The 26,659-nt window shown below is 35.9% G+C and overlaps 1 protein-coding gene across 1 annotated transcript in view; it reads right to left on the bottom strand.

Moving 5' to 3' along the window:
- Nucleotides 1-26,659, bottom strand: part of xylb (xylulokinase homolog (H. influenzae)) — a 57,038-nt gene that overhangs the window by 12,763 nt on the left and 17,616 nt on the right. The window contains exons 13-17 of the mRNA XM_046847982.1: nucleotides 22,568-22,683; nucleotides 22,227-22,300; nucleotides 19,304-19,400; nucleotides 8,338-8,396; nucleotides 4,214-4,301 (exon numbers count right to left, since the gene is read on the bottom strand). Coding sequence (XP_046703938.1) covers nucleotides 4,214-4,301; nucleotides 8,338-8,396; nucleotides 19,304-19,400; nucleotides 22,227-22,300; nucleotides 22,568-22,683 — 434 coding nt within the window. The remainder of the gene's footprint in view (nucleotides 1-4,213; nucleotides 4,302-8,337; nucleotides 8,397-19,303; nucleotides 19,401-22,226; nucleotides 22,301-22,567; nucleotides 22,684-26,659) is intronic.

Raw genomic sequence — 26,659 nt, 5'->3', positions numbered from 1 at the left:
TTCTACACTACTGATGGCCACAGCAAAAATGAATAAATAGCCTGAATGAATAAAATCAAGTTGCGAATATAATAAAAGCGGACTTGTGACAACCTGAACACCATTCTCATTTGCTTATGTAGGCCAGGATCATTTCAAGCTGAGGGTCTGCTTTAGCTGTTAATTAACAACCTCAGGGCTCTCATCATCCTCGTCTCATATCCAGGCAGCTGGATTATGATAAAACCAGTTTTGGAATCAGAGGAGGACCAAGAAAAACATGATTAATTTGATGTGTCATCCATCTGAGGTTTTAGCTAATGGCAGAGGCAGTGAGAATAAGTACTTTATATTAATTCACTGTCTCTTCGGTCTCATAAGGCCATTTTTCCCAAATGTTCCACATTTGTAAAACAGGAGATGTAACACTGCTACCATTAAAGATGTGCCACACTGAAATAAAAAGAAATTGTTATAGTATTGTGGATTTTCTTGGTAGGGATATGAGTATAAAGTCCATTGACATTCACCTAAAACGTTTCCAGCCACACTCATGGTAAAGCTGATGTGCATTTTGTGACGTCTGCAAAAACTTCATAAGAAGGCGTAGCTCACAGAGGAATGAATGTGACAAAATGACAACTGGATGGTGAAAGCCCGCCTCAAAACTGCAATATTCGCTAAATCTTCCATTGCAGCATTTCACCTATCATATACACATACTAACTCGTCCTCCTTTTATAGGACACCAGTTCTTTTGTCTGAAATAAATAGAATTATTTGTCTTTATTTATGGATTGTTTTAGAATGCTTTCTTTTAAGTAATTAATATGAAACAAGTGATTTTTCGCAACATCATATTTGTCCTTGCAATTGAAATTAATGATTGATTTAAGCTTGACAGCAAAATACATATACTATAAAAAGCTATTTAAAGAAGTATCACGATAGAGCCTCTTATTCACTATATAGTCAAAATGTGGACACCTGACCGTCACACCCATGGGTATATGTTTAATAAACCATTGATATGGATAAATCCCCGTTTACTGTTATAATAATTCCATTCTTCTGGGAAAGCTTTTTGCTAGATTTTGAAGCATGGCTATGGGGATTTGTGTTCAGTCAGCCACAGCTGAATTAATGAGCCCATGCAGTGATGTTAGGTGAGGAGGCCTGGCATGTAATAAGCATTCTAATCCATCCTAGAGGTGCTCAGGGCTCTGTTTAGGACAAATCAAGGTTTTTTTGTTTTGTTTTGTTTTTATTCCAGCCTTAAAACACAATGTCTTCATGGAGGTTACTTTATGGAGCTTACTTTGAGTACAGGGACATTGTCATGCTCAGGCAGCCCTGGGCACCTTAGCTGTAGTGAAGAGAAATTTTAACACTAGAGTTTATCAAGGCATTCTATATGAAATCTAAACATTTTACAAACTAACTGGATTTTCATGAATTGAACACTAGGGTTTTCATAAACAGGTAAATTCTCTTGTGTAAGATGTCTAATAAATTACCGTATTTTTCAGACTATAAGCCGCTACTTTTTCCCACGTTTTGAACCCCGCGGCTTAAACAACGAAGCGGTTTATTTATTAATTTTTCCTGGGTTTTTCCCGGTTTCACAAACTTCAAGCCAAAAAACTGAGCCCCATAACATTAGACCAATGAAATTTCCGAACGGAAACGAAAAAACGCACCTCACCTGTGTTCTGAGCTGCACGGCATCGGGAGAAAAAACGATTTTTTTAAACGCATGACGATGCCAAAAGATAAACTCCCGAGAGAAATAGTTGTGAAAGGAAGGAGGAAGACAGTAAACAATGACTTTAGATACAAGCCGTTGTAACACATTGAGTCAGGGTGAAGGGATAGCTCGCTAACTCCAGTTGCAACAGAAATCATATAAGCACAGACAGGTTTCCAAAACTCGTGCTTTTTTATTTTTCTTGGCAACAGCGTTACGGGTTAGTGAAAGAAAGTTAGAAATGAGCATTAGAAAATAATAAGGACATATTCCTCGGTCTTGCACACATGCAGTAATAGCGGAAAAATGCGGTGGCAGGCTATTCCCAAAATACCGCTATGCTCCTAAAGGAGCCACAACATATTTCACCCGTTACACCGTGTAACAGACACTGTCTTTCGTTAAAGCCTGTGTAAAGTTTATTAGTTTCAATGTAGACATATACACAGGCTTATACACAGGTGCGGCTTATATATGGGTGCGCTTTATAGTCCGGAAATTACGGTAGTTGGATTTGGATTTTTTACACATTTTTCATTTTATTTGTACATCCTGGTTGATTAGCAAACGAAAGACATGGCTCATTAAAAAAATACCAGCAATGAAAGAAGGAGGGACAGAGAAGTATAGGTTTATGCTCCCCACATTCCATTTAAAAGAGATGTCTTTCAGTTCATTTGATATTGGGGCATAGTCAAAACTGGTAAGTTTGTCTATGAAACAAAACATAAGCACTAATGTTTCAGCATTAAAATGTGACTGCTGATGAAAATCATTCATGTTAGTTGTTTCCCCACACTTCTGTAAGTAAGCAATTCAGCTGGACCTTTACAAATTTCCATTGAAAACCACAGAACCATGTTAAAACTCCCCTAAATCACTACAGTGAGTCATGTAACGTGTAATTATATGCGGCTGATGAAACCGGTGATTAGGACGTCAGACACTGAAGCTCATAGGAAGCTGTTTGGATTAATCGACTGCAGAGTCACATTCTGTTACACACTGAATATTTCAACACCTCACATTTGGTTCCTTTGTCTGCATGAAAGCAAAATATACAGTCGTGTACTGTTCATTTTCCCATCATTATTGTTTACCAGCAAAAAATTAACAATAACTGCAATTTAATTGAAAGGAAAAGGGTGGTCTCTAAGATCTGATGATTCTGACAAACAGAATTAGTCTAATAAATGTTACTGGCATAACTTTCAAGATACGTTACAGGTTTTAAATGAAAATATTGCTTTCAAATATACAATTGTGTTAACTGGTCTATAAATTTACAACACAACATTTAAAAACGACAGATACGAAGCTTACATGGCTGAATCTAAAGGCATAGACTACAGATAGATACTTAGTTTTCCCATTGTCATTGTTGAATCTTAACTACTCTATATGGATTAAAACATATGCAAAATAGCTTTCAAGGAGCCACTACTTATGCTAAACATGTAAAATAATAAAATAATAAATATGCTAAAATATTACTATAAAATCATGAAAACAAGACTTGTTGAGAATAGGTATTCATAGTACATAATATATGTTGAAAACACAACAGCCATGTGGTTATGTACACATACTTTCTCTCTTTCTTTTTTTGTGTTTAAAAATACACACACACACACACACACACACACACACATCAGCTCTGTGCACGGACAGCATTCATCCAGTGGAACAACATGGAGGTCATGAGTTCAGATGCATCAGCGGTCTCTGAAGAAAAGGCATGGCATTTTCCCCCGTCAATTAATCCGACCTGTTTCTCCTACCTTTTAATTAAGCAGAGCTTCAAGAGAATTCATAAACCAACAGTACAAAAGCAAGAGAGAAAGCTGCTTCTCAGGCAGGCTTTTATTTGTAATAATGAGAGTGCTTAGGGTGACACATTAACACTGCATTCAAATGGGAATGCATTGCCAAACTCCTTGTCAGGAAAAAAAACATGCAAACAACAGACTGAATAATAAAAGAATAATTATAGTCTTACTCAAGAATTTAAAGCTCACTGGTCCATTATAGCAATTAAGAAATAGGGTGTATAATATGCGATTGTGCAGATCTTGGTGAACGCTACAAATGGCTCGCTCAGGCTTGATGCTTTTAAACGGCACTCTCAGTCAAGTCATATTAGTCTAATCAGATTGATGAGTCTGTCTGGAGTGTAGCCATGACAAGGCATAGGACACTACCATGAATTATAACTAGGCACTGGCAAGGAACGAATCGGTGCATCTTTATAACTGAGTCAACACACAGAGGCACACATGATACCCAAAAGAGTCAGATGATAAACACTAATAAAGGCTGATTTAGACAAACGGAAATGTCTTCATAACCTCAAACCCATATACTGTAACCACACAACTGCAGTGATCGTGTGTTAAATGTGATATTCTACATGTACCGTTTTCAATAAGAATGATCGAGAGAGATAAGCTTGCTGCGCATATATACGGTAATAAGAGATAATCCTACCATGCACAGCTCTGTAAGCACAGCCGAGACATGCAGAGTTGGCCACATCAATGGTGTACACTGGAGCGTTGAACACGTCCGAGAGAACCTGTGTCATTAAAAAAAAGAGGTCATGCTCATTATATATTTCATGATGCAATCTCAGTCACAATAGTGCAATAATGATTTACATAAATGAAGCTGTCATACTATTTAACCCTCTAATACAGTAACATGCAAGTCGAATTTTGTATACGGTATGTACCATGCTTTCGGTTCGATTATGTAAAAGAAAATTGTCCTTTGCAGCACTGTATTGAAGAATTTCAATATATAATCTTGTAATTGGAGCATCTGACATGGAAGAAAGACTCACAGCTCCAGGGTTTTGGTTCGATCCTCAGCCCTGGATACTTTTTTGGATTTTATTTTTTATACATTTTCTCTTTGTGTTCATGTAGAAATCCAGCAGGTTCTCTAGTATCCTCCAACTTTCCAAAAATCTGCCAGCAGGTGGATCAGGTACTGCAAACTGATGCCCAATAATTGACTGGCCTCTTGGCCAGGGCAAAGATCTCACAAAAGATGAATGAATAGGATCAAAGTTAAGTAATGCACAATTGGTGCATCAGACTCAAAACTTGCTGAAAGGGACTGGACAATGATGTGCTACATGCGACTCTTAAAAACAATCTAATACACTGCTGTAACAAGTGAATTCATGAAGCCCCTCTCCAATGACTTTATTTCAGTTTTATTTAGCTTTAAAGGACAATAAAAAAAAATAACTGCATGAGCAAATCTTACGGGAGCAAGAGTAAGATTAAAAAACTCACATACAGCTCACCACTTTATAAGTGTTAACCAAGTGTTTCAGATCCATTACAGTGAAAGAAATTAAAAATACAAAAATAAATACAAAGAAAGACATTTTTTCCAGCACTATTCAGTGTATTTTAGAATGGGCTCCTAACACTTTTTCCCGGATGCTACTGAGGCAAATGCTGCTGTAAACACTGCAAGCTCATTACATTATTATGCTATATTCAGTTATTACACTATGCTGTGCTCTCATTTTTAGATTCAAAGGTTTTATCTACAGGAGTGCATTTCTTAAAAATGGGAGTCATTATATATTGTACAAGATTGTGCAATATTGTGCAAGATGGTGCAATAGACTTTTAAATAATGTAATCGAATATACTTTTTTGTCTTTCGTTGTGAATAGTTGAGCCGAAAATAACAGGGAAGGAAGAAATTTTACTTGTAGTGTTATTATACGAGCTGGTTTGATGATTAGGGCCTTGAAAGAGAGATAAACTGAATTTTTTTTTTTTACTTTTAATAGATAATAAAACTAGTTAATGACTTTTTAAAAACTAATCAAAAAATGAGTGTGTATGCATCCCCTACATCCTAGTTAGAGTTACAGTTGATCAGTAATCTATGTAATGTGTGGTTGCAGGCAGGTGGGCAGTATTTATCATATGTGTATTTCAATTATGTATTTCAAATATAAAATAGGATTTTGTCATTTGTATTTGATAGGGTTGATGAAAATAGCTTCATATTTTGTATTTTTGTAGTTTTACAATACTGTAAAATACTTTGTAAGAAATCTACATGATGACATCATAAAAATGCGGCCTCTGATTGGTGCCTACTCAGTAGTTTTCCCAGATTTCTTGAGATCAGAACAGAAAATTGATCCATATGGAAGAAGGTGGTCAAGGTAAGAAATGCGCACGCTGTCAGTTTTCAAATAGGTGTCCCATGATTGATAAATAAATATTTAATTGCTAAATAGTAAATAGTACCCTAATTGAAATGATTAATTAGTTAGAAACTAGTTGCTATGAATACAGGTGCCATCAATTGTCTTCTAATGAATGGCTTGTTTGTCTTCGAATCAGTGTTGCTGATGCAAACTAGGCCCTTCGTTACCAAATACCAAGTAACTAAATTAGGATACAACTATTAATCATTCACAAACTGTTCAACATTAAACTGTTTGTTACTTTAATACCAACCTTCGCCTGGGAAATCATAGGGATTATGTATGTGAATTTTTAATCTGTTAACTGGTTGCATATGTCAGATTTATTGCATGAGTCATCCAGAGAAAAGCTGTTGCTATCAAACATTGTTTATTTAATCAACTGAGTCAGTGTAATGGTGAAGGAACAGATCAAATAGGCCAATTGATGGACGGTTTGTGAAGAAATTTCATGCTCCCTTGTAAAGGTATTTTTTAGTATTTTTAAAATACGAAAATACAGTCGTTTATCATGTATTTTGTAGTTTATTTTGATACATTTTAAGTGAAGATATTTGGTATTTCATTTTAAAATACATTTTAAAGTATATTTGCCCAACCCTTTTTTCAGGGCAGAAAATCCACCTTGGATTCTGATATTCCAAAGCATCATTTACACATATACTGTAGTCTGAACCTGTGAGATATGTTACACACCTCCTGTATCTACATCATGTATATTGTATAATATGAATTCTAGTGCACATTCCAACACGGTATAAATGTGCATATGTAGAATGAACAAGTGCTTGTTGTTACGTGTTAATACTGTAGGGAAAAAGTGCGCTTGCAGAGAATCGGATGAATTATACACGGATCATAGCACCACCGAGTTTCCACTGTTGAGTCCTTGAGCAAAGCTCTTAACCCCCGACTGCTTAGATGCTTTTATCCAGAGCAATTGCAAGTCGCTCGGTCAGATCTATAATGCAGCCATTTTAGTTTTCTGCTTGTTTGGCAGTGGGATTCAGGTCAGGTGATTGCATTGGCATTTTTTGATTTTTGAACCCCATTATAATCCAATTTTTCTTTTACTGAAATTGATACACTGTTTCCCGAATACAAATGCTGGAATCAAACGTAGACCTTTTGTTAGGTCATTGGCACACAAACTCCTGATGCAAAAACAAGCAACTGACCAAAAACACCAGAGCAGCCAACTCTCCAAACTCCAAACAGGACTGTTAAAATGAATGTAATAAATGGATGGTTTAATTCAGTATTAATCTGAATCGTCTCAAATGTAAGGTACATGTATACTTACTGTAAGTGCGCAAGCCCTGCTTCAATTCAAAACCAAAGCAGTTCAATATTAAAACAAACAAACAAGAAGAAAACCCTAAAACCATGTTCACTGACAGAATGAGAAATATGCAGGTGTCAAATACTCTCTTCCTCTATGTGAAGGGTTATCAATAAACTGCAATTTAATTGCATTTAATCGTCAGGAACAGCTACAACTGCATTAAAATATGGTTTTTTGGCTTCAGTGCTTTGATGTTTGTTGTTTTTTATTAGAATTGAATGGGAGAATATTTTTCTAATCTAGTCTGTATCTAATACTTAAATAAGATTCGCCAATACTTTGTATATTTTTTTATAAACCTTTACTGTCTTGAAAAAATGTGCAAATTTTACTGTATATTCATTCGACATTCTCCAGACTGTAGCAGGGAAGTAACGAAACTGATAAAATCCCTTTATACCTTCAACCTGAGCTGAAAGTCAGATGCTCATATTATAGTTTAGATTTTATATATGTAATGTCAAACAGACATTACAATAACAATACAAAATTCTCTAATCACCTAATGTTCAACATAATGTAATGTAATGTTAGTTGCTCCGGGGTTCGGTTAATGCAAATACAAAGTGCACTAGCTCTGTCTTTTTCTCTTGGCCTCCAAACCAGGAAAAATAAACAATATATATCGATCTATCTATCTAACTATCTATCTATCTATCTATCTATCTATCTATCTATCTATCTATCTATCTATCTATCTATCTATCTATCTATCTATCTATCTATCTATCTATCTATCTATCTATCTATCTATCTATCTATCTATCTATCTATCTATCTATCTATAATGAGGCTCAAAACAAGCACATATACCAACAAACACCAGAAAAACACACACACACACACACACACTTTTCTGCTCATCGTGACACCACAGCGTTCAGCATTTTGGACAAAAGTAAAATAATTTCATGAAAACAAAGCAGTGCTGTGAAAGCCACACAAAGGGCTTTTCAGAAGTCTTACTGAGGTCACAAACAAGTGTTCATTCATCAAGCAATTTTCTGTTGTTTTGCTGCATACCTGAAGTATGTCCTTGTTTGATGAGGCCCCTCCTGTTGCCAGGACTCTTGTTTCTGGAACTATACATAAAAAAAAAATACATTACAATAAATTCAAATGCAAACCAGGGCCTCAGGGATACAACATTTGAACACTTTAACTGAACGTACACTATTAAACATTTCATGCACTGCCTTTGTTATTTCTCTCATAAGCCGAAATGACAACCTTGTACTATATTTATAGCACTAAGTGGTCTTTAAGGACTCAAGCTTCACATAGAATATTCAGAGCTTGTATATTACTCTCACAGTTTCACAAGGGACAGGAATAATTTCAGGCTCTGATTTGCTAAAAGGTTATGTTTTAAAAAAAAAACCACACACATTTGCAAACATGGTAAAATTTGCAAAATTGTATTTTACATGAGCGAGTGAACAGGTCAGGCCTGTTGTTCATGTTAAGCTTCATGAATATGAAATTTGGGATGATTCTTCCAAAACAGGGCAGTGTGAAGCACACTGATTATTTTTGCATTCCCAATGAAATTTAGTATGCCCATAAGAAGCACTTTTTAAAAGGTGACGTTTTTTACATATGCAAACCTTTAGTAAGTCAGTGTCTCTGTACTTTTCTACAGTCCGTATCCTTTTATATTTTATAACAGTTTAGGTCAAAACTTTTTTTTTTCTTTTTTTTTTTTAAAGGTAGGCCTTTTCTTTCTCAGGTTTCTTTTCCTTTCTTTTTCTTTCCGTTTCTTTTCGTTTTCTTTTATTTCTTTTCTTTTCTTTTCGTTTTCTTTTATTTCTTTCCTTTTATTTTCCTTTCTCTCCTTTTATTTTCCTTTCTTTCCTTTTCCATTTTCTTTCCTTTCCTTTCTTTCTTTCTTTCTTTCTTTCTTTCTTTCTTTCTTTCCTTTTCCATTTTATTTTCCTTCCTTTCCTTTCCTTTCCTTTTCCATTTTCTTTCCTTTCCTTTCCTTTTCCATTTTCTTTCCTTTCCTTTCCTTTCCTTTCCTTTCTTTCCTTTCTTTCCTTTCTTTCTTTCTTTCTTTCTTTCTTTCTTTCTTTCTTTCTTTCTTTCTTTCTTTCTTTCTTTCTTTCTTTCTTTTACTGTTGTCTGACTATGTCCAAAGCATAACCTTGAATTAACTTGGGAAATAACAAAGAGCAAAGACACATTTATTTAGTATGTGTAGTTTATACCTGGTCATAATGTCCATGATGCTTTAGCACATATGGCAGATTACAATGATGCAGTTCATATTTTTTATCTGTTGCTACAATATATGGACAAAAGTATTGGGACACCTGAAATTTCCATCCATCCCAATCTGTTACCACCAAGTTGGAGGCATGCGACTGTATAGATATTTTTGGATGTGGTAGTATTACATTTGCACTTCACTTGAAGTAAGACACCCAGACCTGTTCCAACATGGCAATGCCTCCTGTGCACACAGCCAGCTCCATGAAGATCTGCTTTACATGGGTTACAGTGAAAGATCTTCAGTGGCCTGTTATAGATCTTTAACCTCAACCCTGTTGAACACCTCGGAATTAATTGGAACACTGACTGCTCCCCAGGACTGCTCACCCTACATCAGTACTTGACTTTACTGACACGCTTTTTAAATAAATGAATACTAATCTCCACAATCACACTCCAAAATCTAGTGAAACATCTTCCGAGTGGAGGAGTGGAGTTTATTCTCTGAGACAGAAAAATAAAGCAGTTGCTAGCTAGCCTGCACTGACTCTTCCTTGGGAAAAGTATTTTTAAAGCAGAACCTAGACTTTTTTCTAGTGCATTCATTAGCTCAATTTTTATTTCAGAGAAGAATTCAGAAAATTTCACTCTTTCACTCATGACAGAAACATGAATACTGATGTTATTCTTTACCATAGTGATAGCAAATGGGACAAACCCCAGAATGACATTTCTCCCTCTTGTAACGTATTATCATCCCCTTCCTGAGCAGTATTAAATCTCAACAGCGGGTGCACTGGGTGTAGCCTTGGGGTGCCAATAAGAACAAAGCACAACCACGATTGATTTATTGTCTCATTCACGCTCTTTCATTGACCGCCAATGAATGATGTACTTCAAAGGTCAGGACAGAGGAGGAAAAAAAGTGGAGTGGAGTGGAGATTGATAGAAAGACCATATGCAGTATATATATATATATATATATATATATATATATATATATATATATATATATATATATATATATATATATATATATATATATACATATATACACACACACACACACACACACACACACACAGATACTGCATAATAGAAACTACTTTTTAATGTTGTAAAGAGGCTGTAAAAGCTATCGTTCATGTTTTCTCCAGTCTGAACACAGAAATGTCTGAACATTAATACACACTAATACAAAAGCCAGTTTGAGGTTATATACTGTATTTGCGAAGATGGAAGCCTTGGATGTATGAATATCTCTATTCAGAAAGTCCATAAATGTGATTTTTGATTATGATAAAAAAAGAAAAAAGCAGACGTCTTTTCTATCTTCAGGCAGTGCATTGTCAATAATCTCTTGGCTATTACTATTGACAAACAGAGCAGTAAAGTAAGCATGCGTCCGCACTGAGCCGTTTTTTTTTTTTTTTTGCCTCTTTCATCTTCTGGAATCGAAGGGAATCTATAAAGCATGGCTTGTGTGCAGGCTTGTGGAAACATTAAATTCGCTCGGTGAGTGAGAGCTATACTAAAACTCTTTATACATAAAGCCCTTGCACTATATATTTCGCTTATGCAAACGTACTGACTTAATTAATGTAGTTCAACCTCGTAATCATTGTTTTATTTCTAAATCTAAGGTGCTGGAGTATAAACTGTGTCCATTACTTTAACTCTATGCATGCTCTATGCATGCTTTCCTAGACAAACAAGATGGCTAATCAATTTAGTAATCAGTTTGCCTTGATTTTAACTATTACACTGTTAAACTATGCAGCTTCATTTGGAATCTATCTGTAAATCTTGCAAACGCACGTCAGGATTAAACACATTCCAATATGTATCATCATTTTATCATGATCACAGCCTAATCTCTTATCACAAGTTATATTATTATTATATAGTACTTGACCTGTTGGGTTTTTAATACAAAAATCACAAAATCCAATGCAACAGGTCTTTATATTATTTTCATCCAAATTCTTTGGCTCTGCTTTCAACACAGAAGGTCAAATCTGTCAAAAAAAGTGCCCTTCAAATACATGGAATTTACATTTATGGCATTTGGCAGATGACCTTTTCCAGAGCAACTAACATTTATCTCATTCATACAACTGAGCAGCTATGGGATTAAGGGCCTCGCTCAGGGGCCCAGGATAAGTAGCGTAATGTAGCTGGGATATGAAATCACAACCTCAGGATTGAAAGTTCGATGCCTTAACCACTAAGGTACCACCTTCCGCTTACAACACAGCCGTCCATGAGTTTATCTAAATAGCTTTCAACTAACTGTAGGGGAGAAACCATTTCTTTTTACATGTCAACAAAATAAATGGCATTGAGTCTATCGAGTAATGCAATATAAACAAACCTGCCAGTTTATAAGTAACACCTGTACACTTTCTTAATCACATGGAAGTTTCACAATGCACAACATACAGAACAACTGTTTTAGTTACATTAAATATCAGAATGAATGAAAACACGGCACCAGTGATTTTGACTGTAGCTGGATATTGGTTCTAGCTTTGTGCGTTTGAGAAGTTTAATAACCTCTGGAAATTCCTCTTGGGAATTTCATGCACGTTAATGGCAAAGTGGGAAATGGAGAATGAACTGATTGCTACAAATTGACAAAAAAAGACTACATTAAGTTAAATAACCAATCTTTACAACTATAGTGAACAGAAAAGCACCACAGTATGTACAGTCAGTTGCATGTGGTAGATGGGCTACAGTAATAGAAGACCACATAGAATTATATCGAATTAGTCAGAATGAGCAATGAGGCAACAGTGGGCACAGGATCAACAAAACTAGACAGCTGAAGGTTAGAAAAACACCAGCTAGTTCCAAATATAGAAGTCCGTGAGTGAAATATGTGAACAACTGAAGGTGTCTATTGAGGATTTGTTTTACTGTGTTACAGCTACAAGAATCTTTCAAAAATAGCATGAGTATGTTAGTATTCTGAAAGCTACAGTAAGGACAAATGAGGGCTTTGCTGAATGTGCTTACTGTAGAATGGTTGTGAAATGTTTTGATCGTGCCTTTGTTTTTGTTTTTTTTTGTTGTTGTTTTTTTAACACCTCTACTTAAACCGTTCTATTTCTTCCCGATTTCAGGTCAGAAAGGCAAGTACACTCCCACACACAAGACAGAAATGAGCAGTAAAAAAAAACAAGGCAGTTAGTCAGGCTATGAAAGCCCAATGATTCTTGTTTATTGCCTTCTATTTTAGGAGGAAAGGTCCTTCAAGAATCCTACTACTGCATACAGAACATAATAGAAGGATTTCGATTATGTAAGCACTCCTCATAAATTCTAGGTGAGTGTAGATAGGATTGTGTGCCACTGTCCTTAACAAAAAAACACCAAAAATCCAATGACTCTCACAGCAATGTGAATGCATAGTCAATGCATCATGAGCATTTGTATGACTGAACATGTGGTCACCCTTTGATTATAGCAAAGATGTTGTGAATGAGAGGATACAGAGGCAAAAGAAATAGAAGAGCAGATATTATAAGGATAAGGTTTGCTGTCTGCTCCTACCTGGCTTAGAACTAGCCTTTTCTATGCAGCACAGTAAATGAAATTAATTTTATAAATGCATATCCCATTTTATTGAGCACACCAACATCCAATGCCAGTCTTTGTTAAATTTGCATGACAATATTCAGCACTAGCATTGTATAATCACAAACAATGGTAGCATCATGGTTTAGAGTTTTGCCTGTAGAATGAATTTTATTTCAGTGCCATTTACCACAACTATGTTTCTAATCAGTGAATGTGAATGTTTTAAAATGTGCTTATTTAGAAGGACCGATTTCAGCAATGTGAAGGAATGAACTTTTACTTATAAATTTTGTATTTTTTAAGATCACTGTAAATTATTCTGTAGTATATACACCGAATTAACACGATACATGATGGTACAAAGATAAAGACAATTACGCTAATTACATACAACAAACTCTAAAGTTCAGTTATTCAGAAAAAATTTTAATCAACCCAGACAGGGTTACTATATTTCCACAATGTAATGTACAAAAGATTACAGTTCAGAGATGCCCAAACTAGTGCTAGCACTAAAAGTTGGCCCATAGTGACCTTTGCTTTGGTCCATTGTACAGTAGAGGTAAACTCTACTGTACAATAAATTGGATTGTTTTTCATAGTACAACAAGTTTCACTGAACTAGAACATTAGAATTAGTAAAGCACATTAAATAAGGGATCTTATCTATTTATTCATTTATTTTTAAATATTAAATATAAATGAGAGGAACTATGGACACTCTTATTTTAATATAATGTTTATTTAAAATTTTTATATCATTTCATAGCGGATCGGTCGAGGCCTGGGTTAACAATGACCGCCACAGGTATAGTTAGGCAACAGGACAGTGTAGCTAGACAGCATCAGATGGTGGTCTGTACTATGGCTTTGGAAGTGATGAAGAAGAGGAGGAGAGTGAAGGCTGCAAGAAGAAACTGAAGGTGGAAACTGAAGGAAGAAGACTGCAGTGAGAGATTTAGGGAAGAGGTCAGACAGGGGCTCGGTGGTGATAAAGAGGTGCTGGATGATCGGGCAACTACTGCAGAAGTGATAAGGAAGACAGCTATAAAAGGTACTTTGTGTGACATCTGGAAATAGAAAAGAAGACAATGAGACGTGGTGGTGGAATTAAGAAGTGCAGGAAAGCATATGGAGAAAGAGGTTTAAGAGAGATGTACAGTTTATTATAGGGACAGCACATGTAGGACATTTTGGAGACAAAGTAAGAAAGGACAGGGTAGTATGGAGACAGATGATCCGTTGTGGCGACCCCTAACAGGAGTTTAGGGCCCATTTCTGGCCAATAGTCCTCAGTCAAGTTAGATTTTTAACCCATTATAGGAAAAAAGGTTTGGCACCAACCAATTTGTGCTTCAGCTTCAGTGAAGATCAGTTTCTTACACTAGTGGATCATAGCTCCTGGATACTGTAGACTTATACTTCTGAAGAGCTGTGCTCATCCCAGAAATCTTATTAGGGGTCCATGCACTAATTGCTTCCTCAGGTAAAAGAGTTGAGCTGGACTAGCCTGACTCTATAGTTGGTGTGTTTTGGCTCATATCTTGAGAACTCTCAAAGTTACAGTTTCAAAATTGCTCATGGTTTTCTGGTGTATCTTGCCAAACCCAGTGTCAAAATATTAATAGATTTTGAAATGCAATAATTATTAAACACATGTTGGGATTTGTAAACAATATTAACACTACATGCCAATCGATTCTAGGAGGCGGAGCTTAATTTGCTCAGAAAACTATAACTCTTAACTTAAAGAATGTAAATTACATTAAGAATGGATACATAAAAGCTGTTTAAATGGTGTTTAAATGCTGCAAAAGCAGCACAACCATTTGACAAACCTCTAGTAGGACACATTTAGATTATGAAAAAGATCTAAAGCATGATTTTAATAACCATTTGCTTATCAAGACATATAATCATAATCTTTTTTGAACATTTGGTGGAAATCGGGCTCAAAATGTCTAATAATACAATTTCTAATTTGGCCATTGGGCCTTAAAAAGAGAAAACAACCCACTGGTGAAGCTCATCCAAGTGAAATACTGTGGCTTCGCATCAGCAAACAATCTCACTATCTCTGTACAGATGACAGGGTTATAGCCAATTTATTTCGGGCAATATGCCGAAAACATTTTCAAATATTAAAGATAAGTGTTTTGTGGCAACTACTTTAGAATTCGCATCGTTCTGGGAAACTGCCACAGCTTTGCCAGCGAGCATTAGTGCATGTGTCAGCAGGAGATAACCCAGGACATTGACACTGTCAACACACACAATGCACTGGATGATAATAAATGGTAATTTGTCAGATTTCAATTGTTATTGCATGCACTTGTGCTGCTCGTAACATTTGAAATATTGTATGTTTAATCATCTCATTGCTTTCATGATTGCCCAAATTAATCTTAATTTTGTGGCAGTACTGAAATTTTGACAGTCATGCAAATAATGTTTAAACTCTGCTAAGAGAGCAATAGGGAGAGAGAGAGAGAGAGAGAGAGAGAGAGAGAGAGAGCCACATACCGACCCCTGAGTAAGTGGCCAGCACAGATCAAAGAGCACAGTGAATAATTTACAGCAACAGCAGGACTGCAGGGAGAATCAATGTCCCTTAACTAAGAGATGGATTTACAGCACATATGCCCCATCAGGGGGCTTAGAAACAGGCTGGAAAAAAAAACCACAGTGGATGTAAGGGGTGATCGCACCTTCATATGTTTAATCATCATGGACATTATCTTAATGGATCATTCTCAATCAGTGATACATGCTGATACGCTGAGCACAATAAAACATTAATAATGTGGCATGTTGTGTCATAGACAGCTATCACAGACAATAAAATCTGCTGAAAGAAAGAGATTTCTTTCCAAGCTGTATATATGAAATAATTTATAAAGGGTATACCACACAGCTGATATGTTTGTGTACACGTATAAGCGATTTGTCAGCCACCAAGTACATTATTAATAGCTATCAATAGACGGTAGTGAGCAATACTTTTAGCAAAAATGCTCCCGTCAGAGTCCAGCTGACCTTCAGCAGAGAGAGATTTCAGCTTCCTGCCACCCCCAGATAAAAACCCTCCAGCAAGGCAAAATGTCAAATCACAGTGAGCATAAATCAATAGACAAAGTGCTAGCATGGAAAAAAACAAACAAAAAAAAAAATCCCTTCACTAATGTGCCTTTTGCTGGCGGTATTTTGGAGGAAAAGAATCCCCTGATTGCTGTTCAGATGGTTATTTTTCAGCATGGGAAAAAAATGTTTAATCAGAAGCTGATAAATATGATAGAAATATGAAGAAATATTGAGTATAAACTATAGCACACTTCATGAGATTTTGGAAGAGCAAACGTGACAGAGATTTTATTTTCATACATTCGTATGCCTGTGTGTTATTGATTTTTTTTCAACTAGAAATTTTGATTAATTATATAATATTCAACAACTGAACCGCATACAGTGGCCTGTATGTACACACACACATGCAGCCCTCATTCAGCCCCAGACCATGATGCTACCACCACCATGCGTGACTGTAGGCAAGGCGCAATTTACTTGCTACTCCTCACCAAGGCGTCGCCACACATGCTGGATATCATCTGAGCCAAACATGTTTATCTTAGTCTCATCAGAACACAAGACATGGTTCCAGTAATTCATGCTCTGGGACAGGTCGTCTCCAGCAAACTGTTTGTGGACTTTCTTGTGAGCCAGCTTCAGAAAAGGCTCCTTCAGGACGACGACCGAGCCAAACCGACTTGTCGACCCATCCAAACCAAACCGTCTGGTCTGAGCACTGACATGTGGACCTTCCTCTTCTGCAACCTCTAACGCAATGCTGCAGCACTTCAGCTTCTGTTTTTTAAAGCCAGTTTCTGTACCTGACACACAGCATGAGGACTTAACTTCTTTGATTGACCCTTGTAAGGCCTGTTCCGAGTAAAACCCGTTTTAGAAAACCTCTGTATGACCCTGGCCACTGCACAGTAACCCAGTTTCAGGGTGTAACTGATCTTCTTATAGCCTCGGCCATCTTTGTGGAGAGCAACAATTCTAATTCTTAAATCCTTAGAGAGTTTCTTTGCCATGAGGTGCCATATTAAACATCCAGTGTTCAGTATGCGAAATCCGTACTCAAAGCACCTAATTTTAACTGCTCTAATACAAAATACTTACATTTGTATGGTCCTGTCCAGCAGACCCAAACATGAACATGATTAATAGGACATGTGGCTTTGCATGGTTAAATGACGTACAGCTGTTAAAACTTAAGGCTTTTAGGACTTTTGTTTGCAGCTAGTTTGACAATAATGGCTGTATGTCGTTATTTTCAAAGGACAGTAAATCTATACTGCTAAACAAGCTGCATATTGACTACTAAAATATATCCAAGCTTTATTTCTATAGTATTGTCCCTTGAGAAGATACTAAAATGGTTGCTGAAATGTGAGGAGTGAATTTACTTTTGTGAGATACTGATTTTTCTCCCCAAATTTGACGTTTAAAATTAAATAACATGAATTAAATACCAAGTAAACTGTCACAAAAAAATAAAGAGGAAATGTAATATTAACCTTATTGGTTTAAAGGTTTAAAATACTAGCTAAATATTGATAAACAGTTTCTCTGATGCTGTGCTGGCACACACATACACACATATGGGGAGGTGGTAGCTCAGTAGTTAAAGCTTTAGGTTACTGATCAGAAGGTCAGGGGTTTAAGCCCCAGTGTCACCAAGTTGCCACTCTTATGCCCTTGAGCAAGGCCCTCAACTCCAGAGGTGCTGTATCATCTCTGAGCCCATATCCTAAAAAATAATTTTACTGTGATGTAAAATACATGCGACAAGTTAAAAAAGCCCCTTACAGTCACATAATACCCTTGTTTTAGCAGGTTTTGCAGTAATCTAGTTGATTTTCCTCTGTGACAAACACAACTTCAATAGTGAATTTTGATAGAGCATCATTTTCTTTCTTTTTTTTCAATTCATGCCCTGCTTTCTCCCAAGTAAGTTGTTGGAAATTGCCAACAGATCATTGTGCCCATACAACAGTAGCCACATGCAGTGATGAAGGTCAACACGTTTCCTCTAAAACATGTGACTACAATATATGAAACTACTGTTCATGCAACATAACAGGGAAGCTCAATTCACTGGTGTCCTTCTGACTGACAGAAGACAAATGAATGCCATCCCCTCCTCCCACAGAAAGCAAAACCAATCACTCTCCCTAGCACACAAATGATTGTAGTATCACAAAACTTGCACTTCTTACTTCTTAATAAAAGCCATAGACACGTGTTCAAAATGAGTTTTCAAAATTAATTCAAACAAAACTTGAAGCACACAATGGTGAAATGTTACACAATGATGGCATTTAATAGCTTTGGCAGGCCAGGATTTTATGCATGTCAGCTTTGTCTTGTGTCGATCAAAGTTGCATAAGCAAGAAGTTTCTACTGAATCTTTCACTCAACTTCATTTCTGAAAAGCTTGCCAATGCTGTTCTAATTTCAGAGAGATTTTCCCAAGTTGCTGACAACGAGCTGCTGCCTGGCTGTACGTTTTGGAGATGATGTGAGGCAGAGAAGGTGTGATTGCATTTTAAACAGCTCTGACAACAGCAGGGACAAACTGCAAGCAGGTTGGGCAGCACTCAGGGCAATCTCTATCAGGCTGGGAGAAAACTCTCATCTCTCAGCACCTGATCACACTTTAATTAAAGTGTGTGTTTCGCCGGCTGTCTACCTGCAAGCTTCCCTACTTGTAAAGTAATAACCCTCACCGTGATTTCTGCTTCAGCATAATAGAGCATAATAGAGGAGGGAGAATGTACAAAATAATGGGACAAAAATGTAAAAGGCAGACATTGTGTGTATTAAAAAAAAAAACGGAAGTAATACTACTATCGGCCAATAATAAAGGATATGAAGGTAATTTCATTCAGTGTACTAACAGATCTCTGAGCTGCTGAATTCCCCTGAATTCCTTTTTGAAATAAACGGTGACGCATTAGAACTTGCATACCCACGAAGATACAGAGGAAAATATATGCACAAAGCTAATTAAAGTGAACGGGATTAATGGGGAGAAGAACAAATACTAGAAAAGGAATAAGAAAAAGACATCTACAGAGACACAAGGAAGGAGATATGTGACTGTGAATGTGAGATTGTGAACACTTACTAATCCTATAACCCAACCTTTGGGCATGTACTCTCTTTGCCAAGAACTGTCCTTCAACCAGGGCTCGAATTTCCACCTCCAGGGTGAAGGCAGCTACCTGTGCAGAAGCAGAACACAAAGGCGGGTTTTAACTATGGAGACAGGCATGATTCTGGCTTCCACAAAGCCCTCTTTCACTGCTCTGGCATTTCCCACAGAGGAGCTCGAAAGCAGCAGTGACCTCAGCTCACACCGCAAGGCATCGCTAAATCCTGCTGCTGAGTAATAACAAACCTCGCACACACTGATCCAGAGGCAATATTCAGGTTTGTCTAAAAATGGCTGGGATTACATTCTGAGTAGTGGATGGTGGGCGATGATCAGTGGGGAAGGGATATCTTCTAACCTGGGAGAGATCATCTCATTAGTTCAGAGAAAGTATAAGGACAACATGGCTATAAGTGTTGATGAAGAGAGTAAATAACATTGTTACTAATACAAGTCTTTTAAGAATAAAAAATGAATGTCAAGCAACATGTTAAGACCCTGGCAACATAGTTATAAAAGTCTTTTTGATAAAAAAAAAATCTGTCATCATCAATTATTATCATAAGTCATCAAACCCACTCAGAGCATGCATTACAGTGGTTTTATCATGCTTAAGAGGATTTGTACTCCCTAAAACTCCCTTATTCATAATAAACTCATTGTAACGCATGTCCTAAAGCAGCTTATTGCGCAAAAGCTCTTTGCTGATGAGTATACCTATAGGTAAGATATTATTAATTACACTTGCAATTAACAATTCCATCACCGTGCAATGCAAGTTATTAACCATAAGGGTTGGTTGCTAAGCAATGTATTAAGATTAATATTTTCTATGGACACAACAATTGTTTAAGTGTTATGATTTTATTGATTTAAATGTGGCACACTAACGCAGAATTAAATTATTGTAATGCACGTATATATTTAGCAAAGCATTTACAGCAGTTTGCGAGAACATAGGTAGACACAGTTATATCGCTCAGGCAGTATAAACACCTTGTGAAGTGCTAGTACTTCAGCAGCAATTCGGATTTTACATTTCATGCCATGAACATTGCACGGTTTGTTGGGGCACGTTTTGTAAGCTGTCCTAATAGTATGGTATGATTATTTTCTGCTGTGACTCTCACCGTTTTATCTAGTTGAAAAGCCACAAAAAGCATGGCATTCTAATGTGCACAGTTAACAAATTACACTAAAATAAGCTTTATTGTGGCCTCATGTAATTGCCTGTAATCGCACAGTGAACAGTGGCTTGTTAGCCTTTTTTTTCCCCCCAGAGTCATGACTTTTGCTGGTGAAACTTAGCAACATCAGATCCATTTTGATGTTTTCCATTTGAAACATCATTAAATCTTATTAAACAATAAAGAAAACATCTTGGCTTCTTAATGTGCCCATGTAGAAGTAATACATATAGAAATAAGTACCGTAATTTCCGGACTATAAAGCGCACCCATATATAAGCACCCACTGAATTTTACAAATATCTTTATTTTGAACATAAATAAGGCGCATCTGTCTATAAGCCGCAGGTGTCTACATTAAAACTAATGAACTTTACACAGGCTTTAATGAAAGACAGTGTCTGTTACACGGTGTAACGGGTGAAATATGTTGTGGCTCCTTTAAGAGCAGAGCGGCATTTTGGGAATTGCCTGCCGCCGCATTTTTCCGGTATTACTGCATGTGTGCAAGACCGAGGAATATGTCCTTATTATTTTCTGATGCTCATTTCTAAGTTTCTTTGACTAACCCGTAACGCTGTTGCCAAGAAAAATAAAAAAGCACGAGTTTTGGAAACCTGTCTGTGCTTATATGATTTCTGTTGCAACTGGAGTTAGCGAGCTCTCCCATGACCCAGACTCAACGCACTACAATGGCTTGTATCTGAACAGTAGCCTACCAAGAAAGTCATTGTTCACTGTCTTCCTCCTTCCTTTCACAACTATTTCTCTCGAGAGTTTTTCTTTTGGCATCGTCGTGCGTTTAAAAATCACCACCGGTGGAAGTTTTTCTCCCGATGCCGTGCAGCTCAGTGCACAGGTGAAGTGCGTTTTTTCGTTTCCATTTGGAAATTTCATTGGTCTAATGTTATGTCGCTCAGTTTTTTGGCTTGAAGTTTGTGAAACCGTGAAAAACCCAGGAAAAATCCATAAATTAGCCGCTTCGTTGTTTAAGCCGCGGGGTTCAAAACGTGGGGAAAAAGTAGCGGCTTATAATCTGAAAAATACGGTAATAAAAAAGATGTAAAAAAAATAATTAAGCTTGTTAATTAGATAAACCAGGGCTTTTTTTCTTTACAGTACTAAAAGTAGATTGTTATTATCTATGGGAATATTTTTCTATTCCTATCACCATTTTAAAAATACTTTTACGTCCATATCCAGAGAGACCAAAAGTCATCTTATTTACACAACTAATCAGTTGAAGGGACATTGCTCTTGGGCCCAGCAGTGGCAGCTTGGCAGTTCTGGGATTTGGACTAACAACCTTCTGATCAGAAGCCCAATATCTTAACCACTGACCTACCACTTTCAAAAAGGAAATGAGAAAACATGAGGGAAAACTACTCACAAACATTAAAACATTGTTTTAAATAAAACAGAAACAATTAAAACTAGAGACCGTTTCATTAATGCTCCAGCAACAAGCAAGATGGTGTTAGCAGATTGTTAATTCTGATTGGTATATATTGGTGGTCGACTTGTACCAAAAATAAACCAGGCCAGCCTGGATTGACATTACAAAAAAAAATATGGTAGTAAAATCTGCAAACCACAGACACTAACAATAACAGCTAAATATCAAACTGAGTTAACAGGGGCTTTAAATGTCATGTATTGCAACCATATTATGATTTTATTTACAGGTGTTAAACTCCAAAGCTACCTACTTCTTTATCACGCTGATCAAATCTGTGAATCCCGACTGCTGGAGGTGTGATCTCTACTGTATCAAAATAAATACCTGAAAAGTAACAAGGCAAAAAAAAAAGCACAGCTTGAAAATGTAGCTGATCGGACCTAATTCATTTATCATCATCTATTCACAGCACGGCTCCTGTGGGACTGTGGCATCGCTCTGTAGGGCATGACCACGTCTGGCCCAGATTCCTCTTAATTAAATCAGCGAATGATGTGAAAAGCAAGCATGTTTATCAAATTACTCCTAGGATGCACTTATAATGACTGACGTTTTTAATTAGTTGAACAAATGATGTGAAAGGACAGGCACCTATGTTTCCATTGTTCCCCATGGGGCTGGACCTCAGGGCAGTGGAGAAATTTTCCCATGATCCATCGGCACACTTGTTACGGATCCTTTCTCGGGTCAGAGAGCCGTTCTTGTAGCTGAAAAGAAGAAATAGAAGATGGTTGGTTTTGGATCTGCCCTGAAACATTTGGAATAAATATCCAAAAACACATCTGAAGGTTTAAACAACAAAGTAATTTTTAAGAAATTAGTCTAATTAATTTAAAAATAGTTACAAATATAAATGTATCTGATTAACTATATATTGTTTAAAAAATTCTCCCTTTACTATCACTGGTTTCGTCTTTTTGTTTGTTTATTTTGGCATATTTTTTACTGATGAACTTTAAATGTCACTCAGCCAAGTAAAACTTGGAAAGAAAAAACCTTTGACCTCCTAGCTACCCAAAATGTCAAAAAGATTTGGACCAGACATGATATTGTAGAAAGTACTGCATGTTATATTGTATATAAGAGTATCTGGAGTATCAGTTATGTGTTTGAGGGTACATGCATATTTTATTTAGGGGTTTTTATACCATCCAGGTTGAGAAGCACTAAAATAAATAAATATATATATATATATATATATATATATATATATATATATATATATATATATATATATATATATATACACACACAGTACAGACCAAAGGTTTGGACACACCTTGTGTGTCAAACCTTTGGTCTGTACTGTATATATATATATATACAGTACAGACCAAAGGTTTATATATATTATATATACAGTACAGACCAAAAGTTTGGACACACCTTCTCATTCAAAGAGTTTTCTTTATTTTCATGACTATGAAAATTGTAGATTCACACTGAAGGCATCAAAACTATGAATTAACACGTGGAATTATATACATAACAAAAAGTGAACTGAAAATATGTCATATTGTAGGTTCTTCAAAGCAGGCATCAAGAGAATGCCAAGAGTGTGCAAAGCAGTAATCTAAGCTAAAAGTGGCTACTATTCATAGTTTTGATGCCTTCAGTGTGACTCTACAATTTTCATAGTCATGAAAATAAAGAGAACTCTTTGAATGAGCAGGTGTGTCCAAACTTTTGGTCTGTACTGTGTATATATATATATATATATATATATATATATATATATATATATATATATATATATATATTAACAATCATATAATGTAATTCAGTCAGAATTATTTAATTGTAGATATAGTTTACATTTAATACAGTACAAATTCAATACAAAATAGAAATACATGTAAATATTCTACAGAAAATTTTATTGTAGCTAAAATAATGATGCAGTGGTTAAAGCACCACTCCAGCCAAACTAGTACTACTACTAGAAGTAGTACAGTTTATATTTACTGTCATTATTAATGGTTTCTTCCAGGTCTAGATATTTAATGTGTATTTAGAAAAAATGTGCCAAACTGAAGGATATCTGGGAAAAACGCTAATTTAAATAATTGAAAAAGATTTAAATAAAAAAAAAAGCTGAAAAAACACGATCAGTTATTTGTGAATTATTATTTTCAATAGTTGGCACAGGTGTGCAGCAGGTAGCGTTGCTGCTTCACAGCTCAGGGCCGCTAGTTCAACCCTGACTCAACATGAATAAATGAATTAGTCAAAAGTTGAAAAATTCTTCACATTTGTATTTGCAACATCAAATTTTAAGATTTTAATATTTAATACATTCAGCACAAATGAGTCTCTACTTCTTTGTGAAGGCCATAAAAAGGGAATAAATGCATACCTCTAAAAACAAGGTAATCAGCAGTATGCTCCTTTGGGCTTTTATTACCCATTGTCAACAGCCAAGGACCGTGAAGTAAAAACAGGAGAATGGGCTAATTTCAAGGGCCATTTAGGTTGAGCTGATATTTAAAAAAAAAAAGGCAATGGGGAAAAAAGCACGAAAAAAAAAAAAGCCAAGAGACCATGAAGGCATACAAAGTAAAAGAAGACTGGAAATTGGTAAACAGTCTTTTCTAACTACAGGTTCAGACCAATCAAACAGCACTTCTGTTCATAATCTGAACCTGTAGATAGAGCACTTCATTTCTTTATTCACAGAAGTCATTTTTAGGAGTATCTACAAATACAGTAAAAACTCTGAAAGTTAGAAAAAGGAATGCTACTAAAAGGGGAAAAGCTGCTATCATATTGTGGACTTTTCTGCATGAGAGTGACCTTTACCAGTGCCTCAATTCTTCAAGATAGCTTGATAATTCCCTAAAGCCATTCATGTAGTTTCAGAGAGCAAGGCACTTGAGGTTTATGTGTGCTATATGCCTACAGAGCTTGAAGAGTCTTCAGAAAAGAGCCATTCAGGAACTCAATACACATTACCATTATATACAGGGAATATGAAAATAAATAAATAAATAAAAACTGAGTTTCTAGACTTTCCATCTCTCTCTCTCTCTCTCTCTCTCTCTCTCTCTCTCACCAACTCTCTCTCTCTCTCTTTCTCTCTCTCTCACTCTCTCTCTTATATACTACACACATTTTAAACAAAAGAACAAACATATTTTATATCAGGAATATTTAAAAAATCAAATAGTCTAAGACTCTATATAAATGTAAGCAAATGTGTGATACTGTGTTTGTGCCAAAGTTCAGACTTTCATCATTCCATATATCTTCTAATATCTATTATCTATAAAGAATGTCTTCAGACAACACTCTGATAGATTTAATCTTGAGTCAAAAGGTTTTACACATACTTAACATGCCAGCAAACAGAGGAACATACTGTCAATATACTGTTATATAATTTATAATAAAAATTTGAATTCAATTATAGAAGAATTAAAAAACATTTTGATTAGCAATCCAAAACCCTACAATATGTTGCTATCTAATATAGTATACACATATTACCTATGCATATACTGTATCATGTAATGATATTCAAATATATTACCCATCTTATATAGTGTAATGTATAAGTATAATGTATAAAGTGTAATAAATGCAAACATAGTAAATGCATATAAAATGTACACTACAGTACAAGAAGAAAAGTTTGTGGACACCTGACATAAGATTTGTATTTGCTTACAGAACACCCCATTACACATCTAGCCTTCATTTGCTGTTATAATAACCTCCACGCTTCTGGGAAGATGTTCTACTAGATTTTGGAGTGTGGTTGTGCAGATTTGTGCAAATTCAGCCACAAGGATGTTAGTAAAGTCAGGTACTGATGTAGGGTGAAGAGGCCTGGGGTGAGAAATGGGAAGTAATGAAGTACAAATACTTCGTTACTGTACTCAAGTAGATTTGTTTTCCACTATTTATTTTTCACTATTTAACTTTTTACTTTCACTCATTAAGTTTTTTTACACAAATCTTTCTTCTTCTTTCTTCTTACTTTCTTCTTACATTTGTAAACCAGGCTACTTAATTTAGCCATTGTCATCCCATTAACCTATTTCTTTTTAAAATATTCCACTGGTGTATCATTTCCTGACTCTCACACACCACAGATGTAGACTAGTTTACGAAGATGACAATGAGTAGAAGGCAGCAAGAAGTCTGGGGGTAACGTGGATAAGACAGAGGGAGTCAGTGATGTAAACATGACTGAGATCAGAGACATTCCTGATCACCTGATCATCATGATCATCTTTTCTCTGCTTGTGTTCTATATGGTGGTTGTTCAGTCCGGATACATTCATTAAATAACAATTATTTTGTATTAATATATTAATATGATGATGTCTAGTTGCCAGCATGACATTAATGGATACTTTTTACTTAAGTACGTGTTAAAGCCCAAACTTCTTTACTTTAACTTGAGTGAAAAAGTGTATTAAGTACTTCAACTTTTAAAACACGAGTAACTGTACTTCCTGTGAATGAAGGGTATATGAACTTTTGCCATCTTTTTCATTACTATAATTATACTTAAAAACATACACAATGCAATGTGCTACTTACTCAGTACCCGAAATAAGATTTGTTTTGCGCATGCATTAAAAAGCTAAAGAATCCATAGCGCTGGATTCTTTAGCATTTTAAGTCCAGCTTCAATATATTTTTTCTAAAGTAGAAAACCCTTATAATTCCACATAT

Source organism: Silurus meridionalis, chromosome 4 (assembly GCF_014805685.1).
Source record: "Silurus meridionalis isolate SWU-2019-XX chromosome 4, ASM1480568v1, whole genome shotgun sequence".
Taxonomy (NCBI): domain Eukaryota; kingdom Metazoa; phylum Chordata; class Actinopteri; order Siluriformes; family Siluridae; genus Silurus; species Silurus meridionalis.
This window is presented reverse-complemented; position numbering and strand designations above follow the sequence as displayed.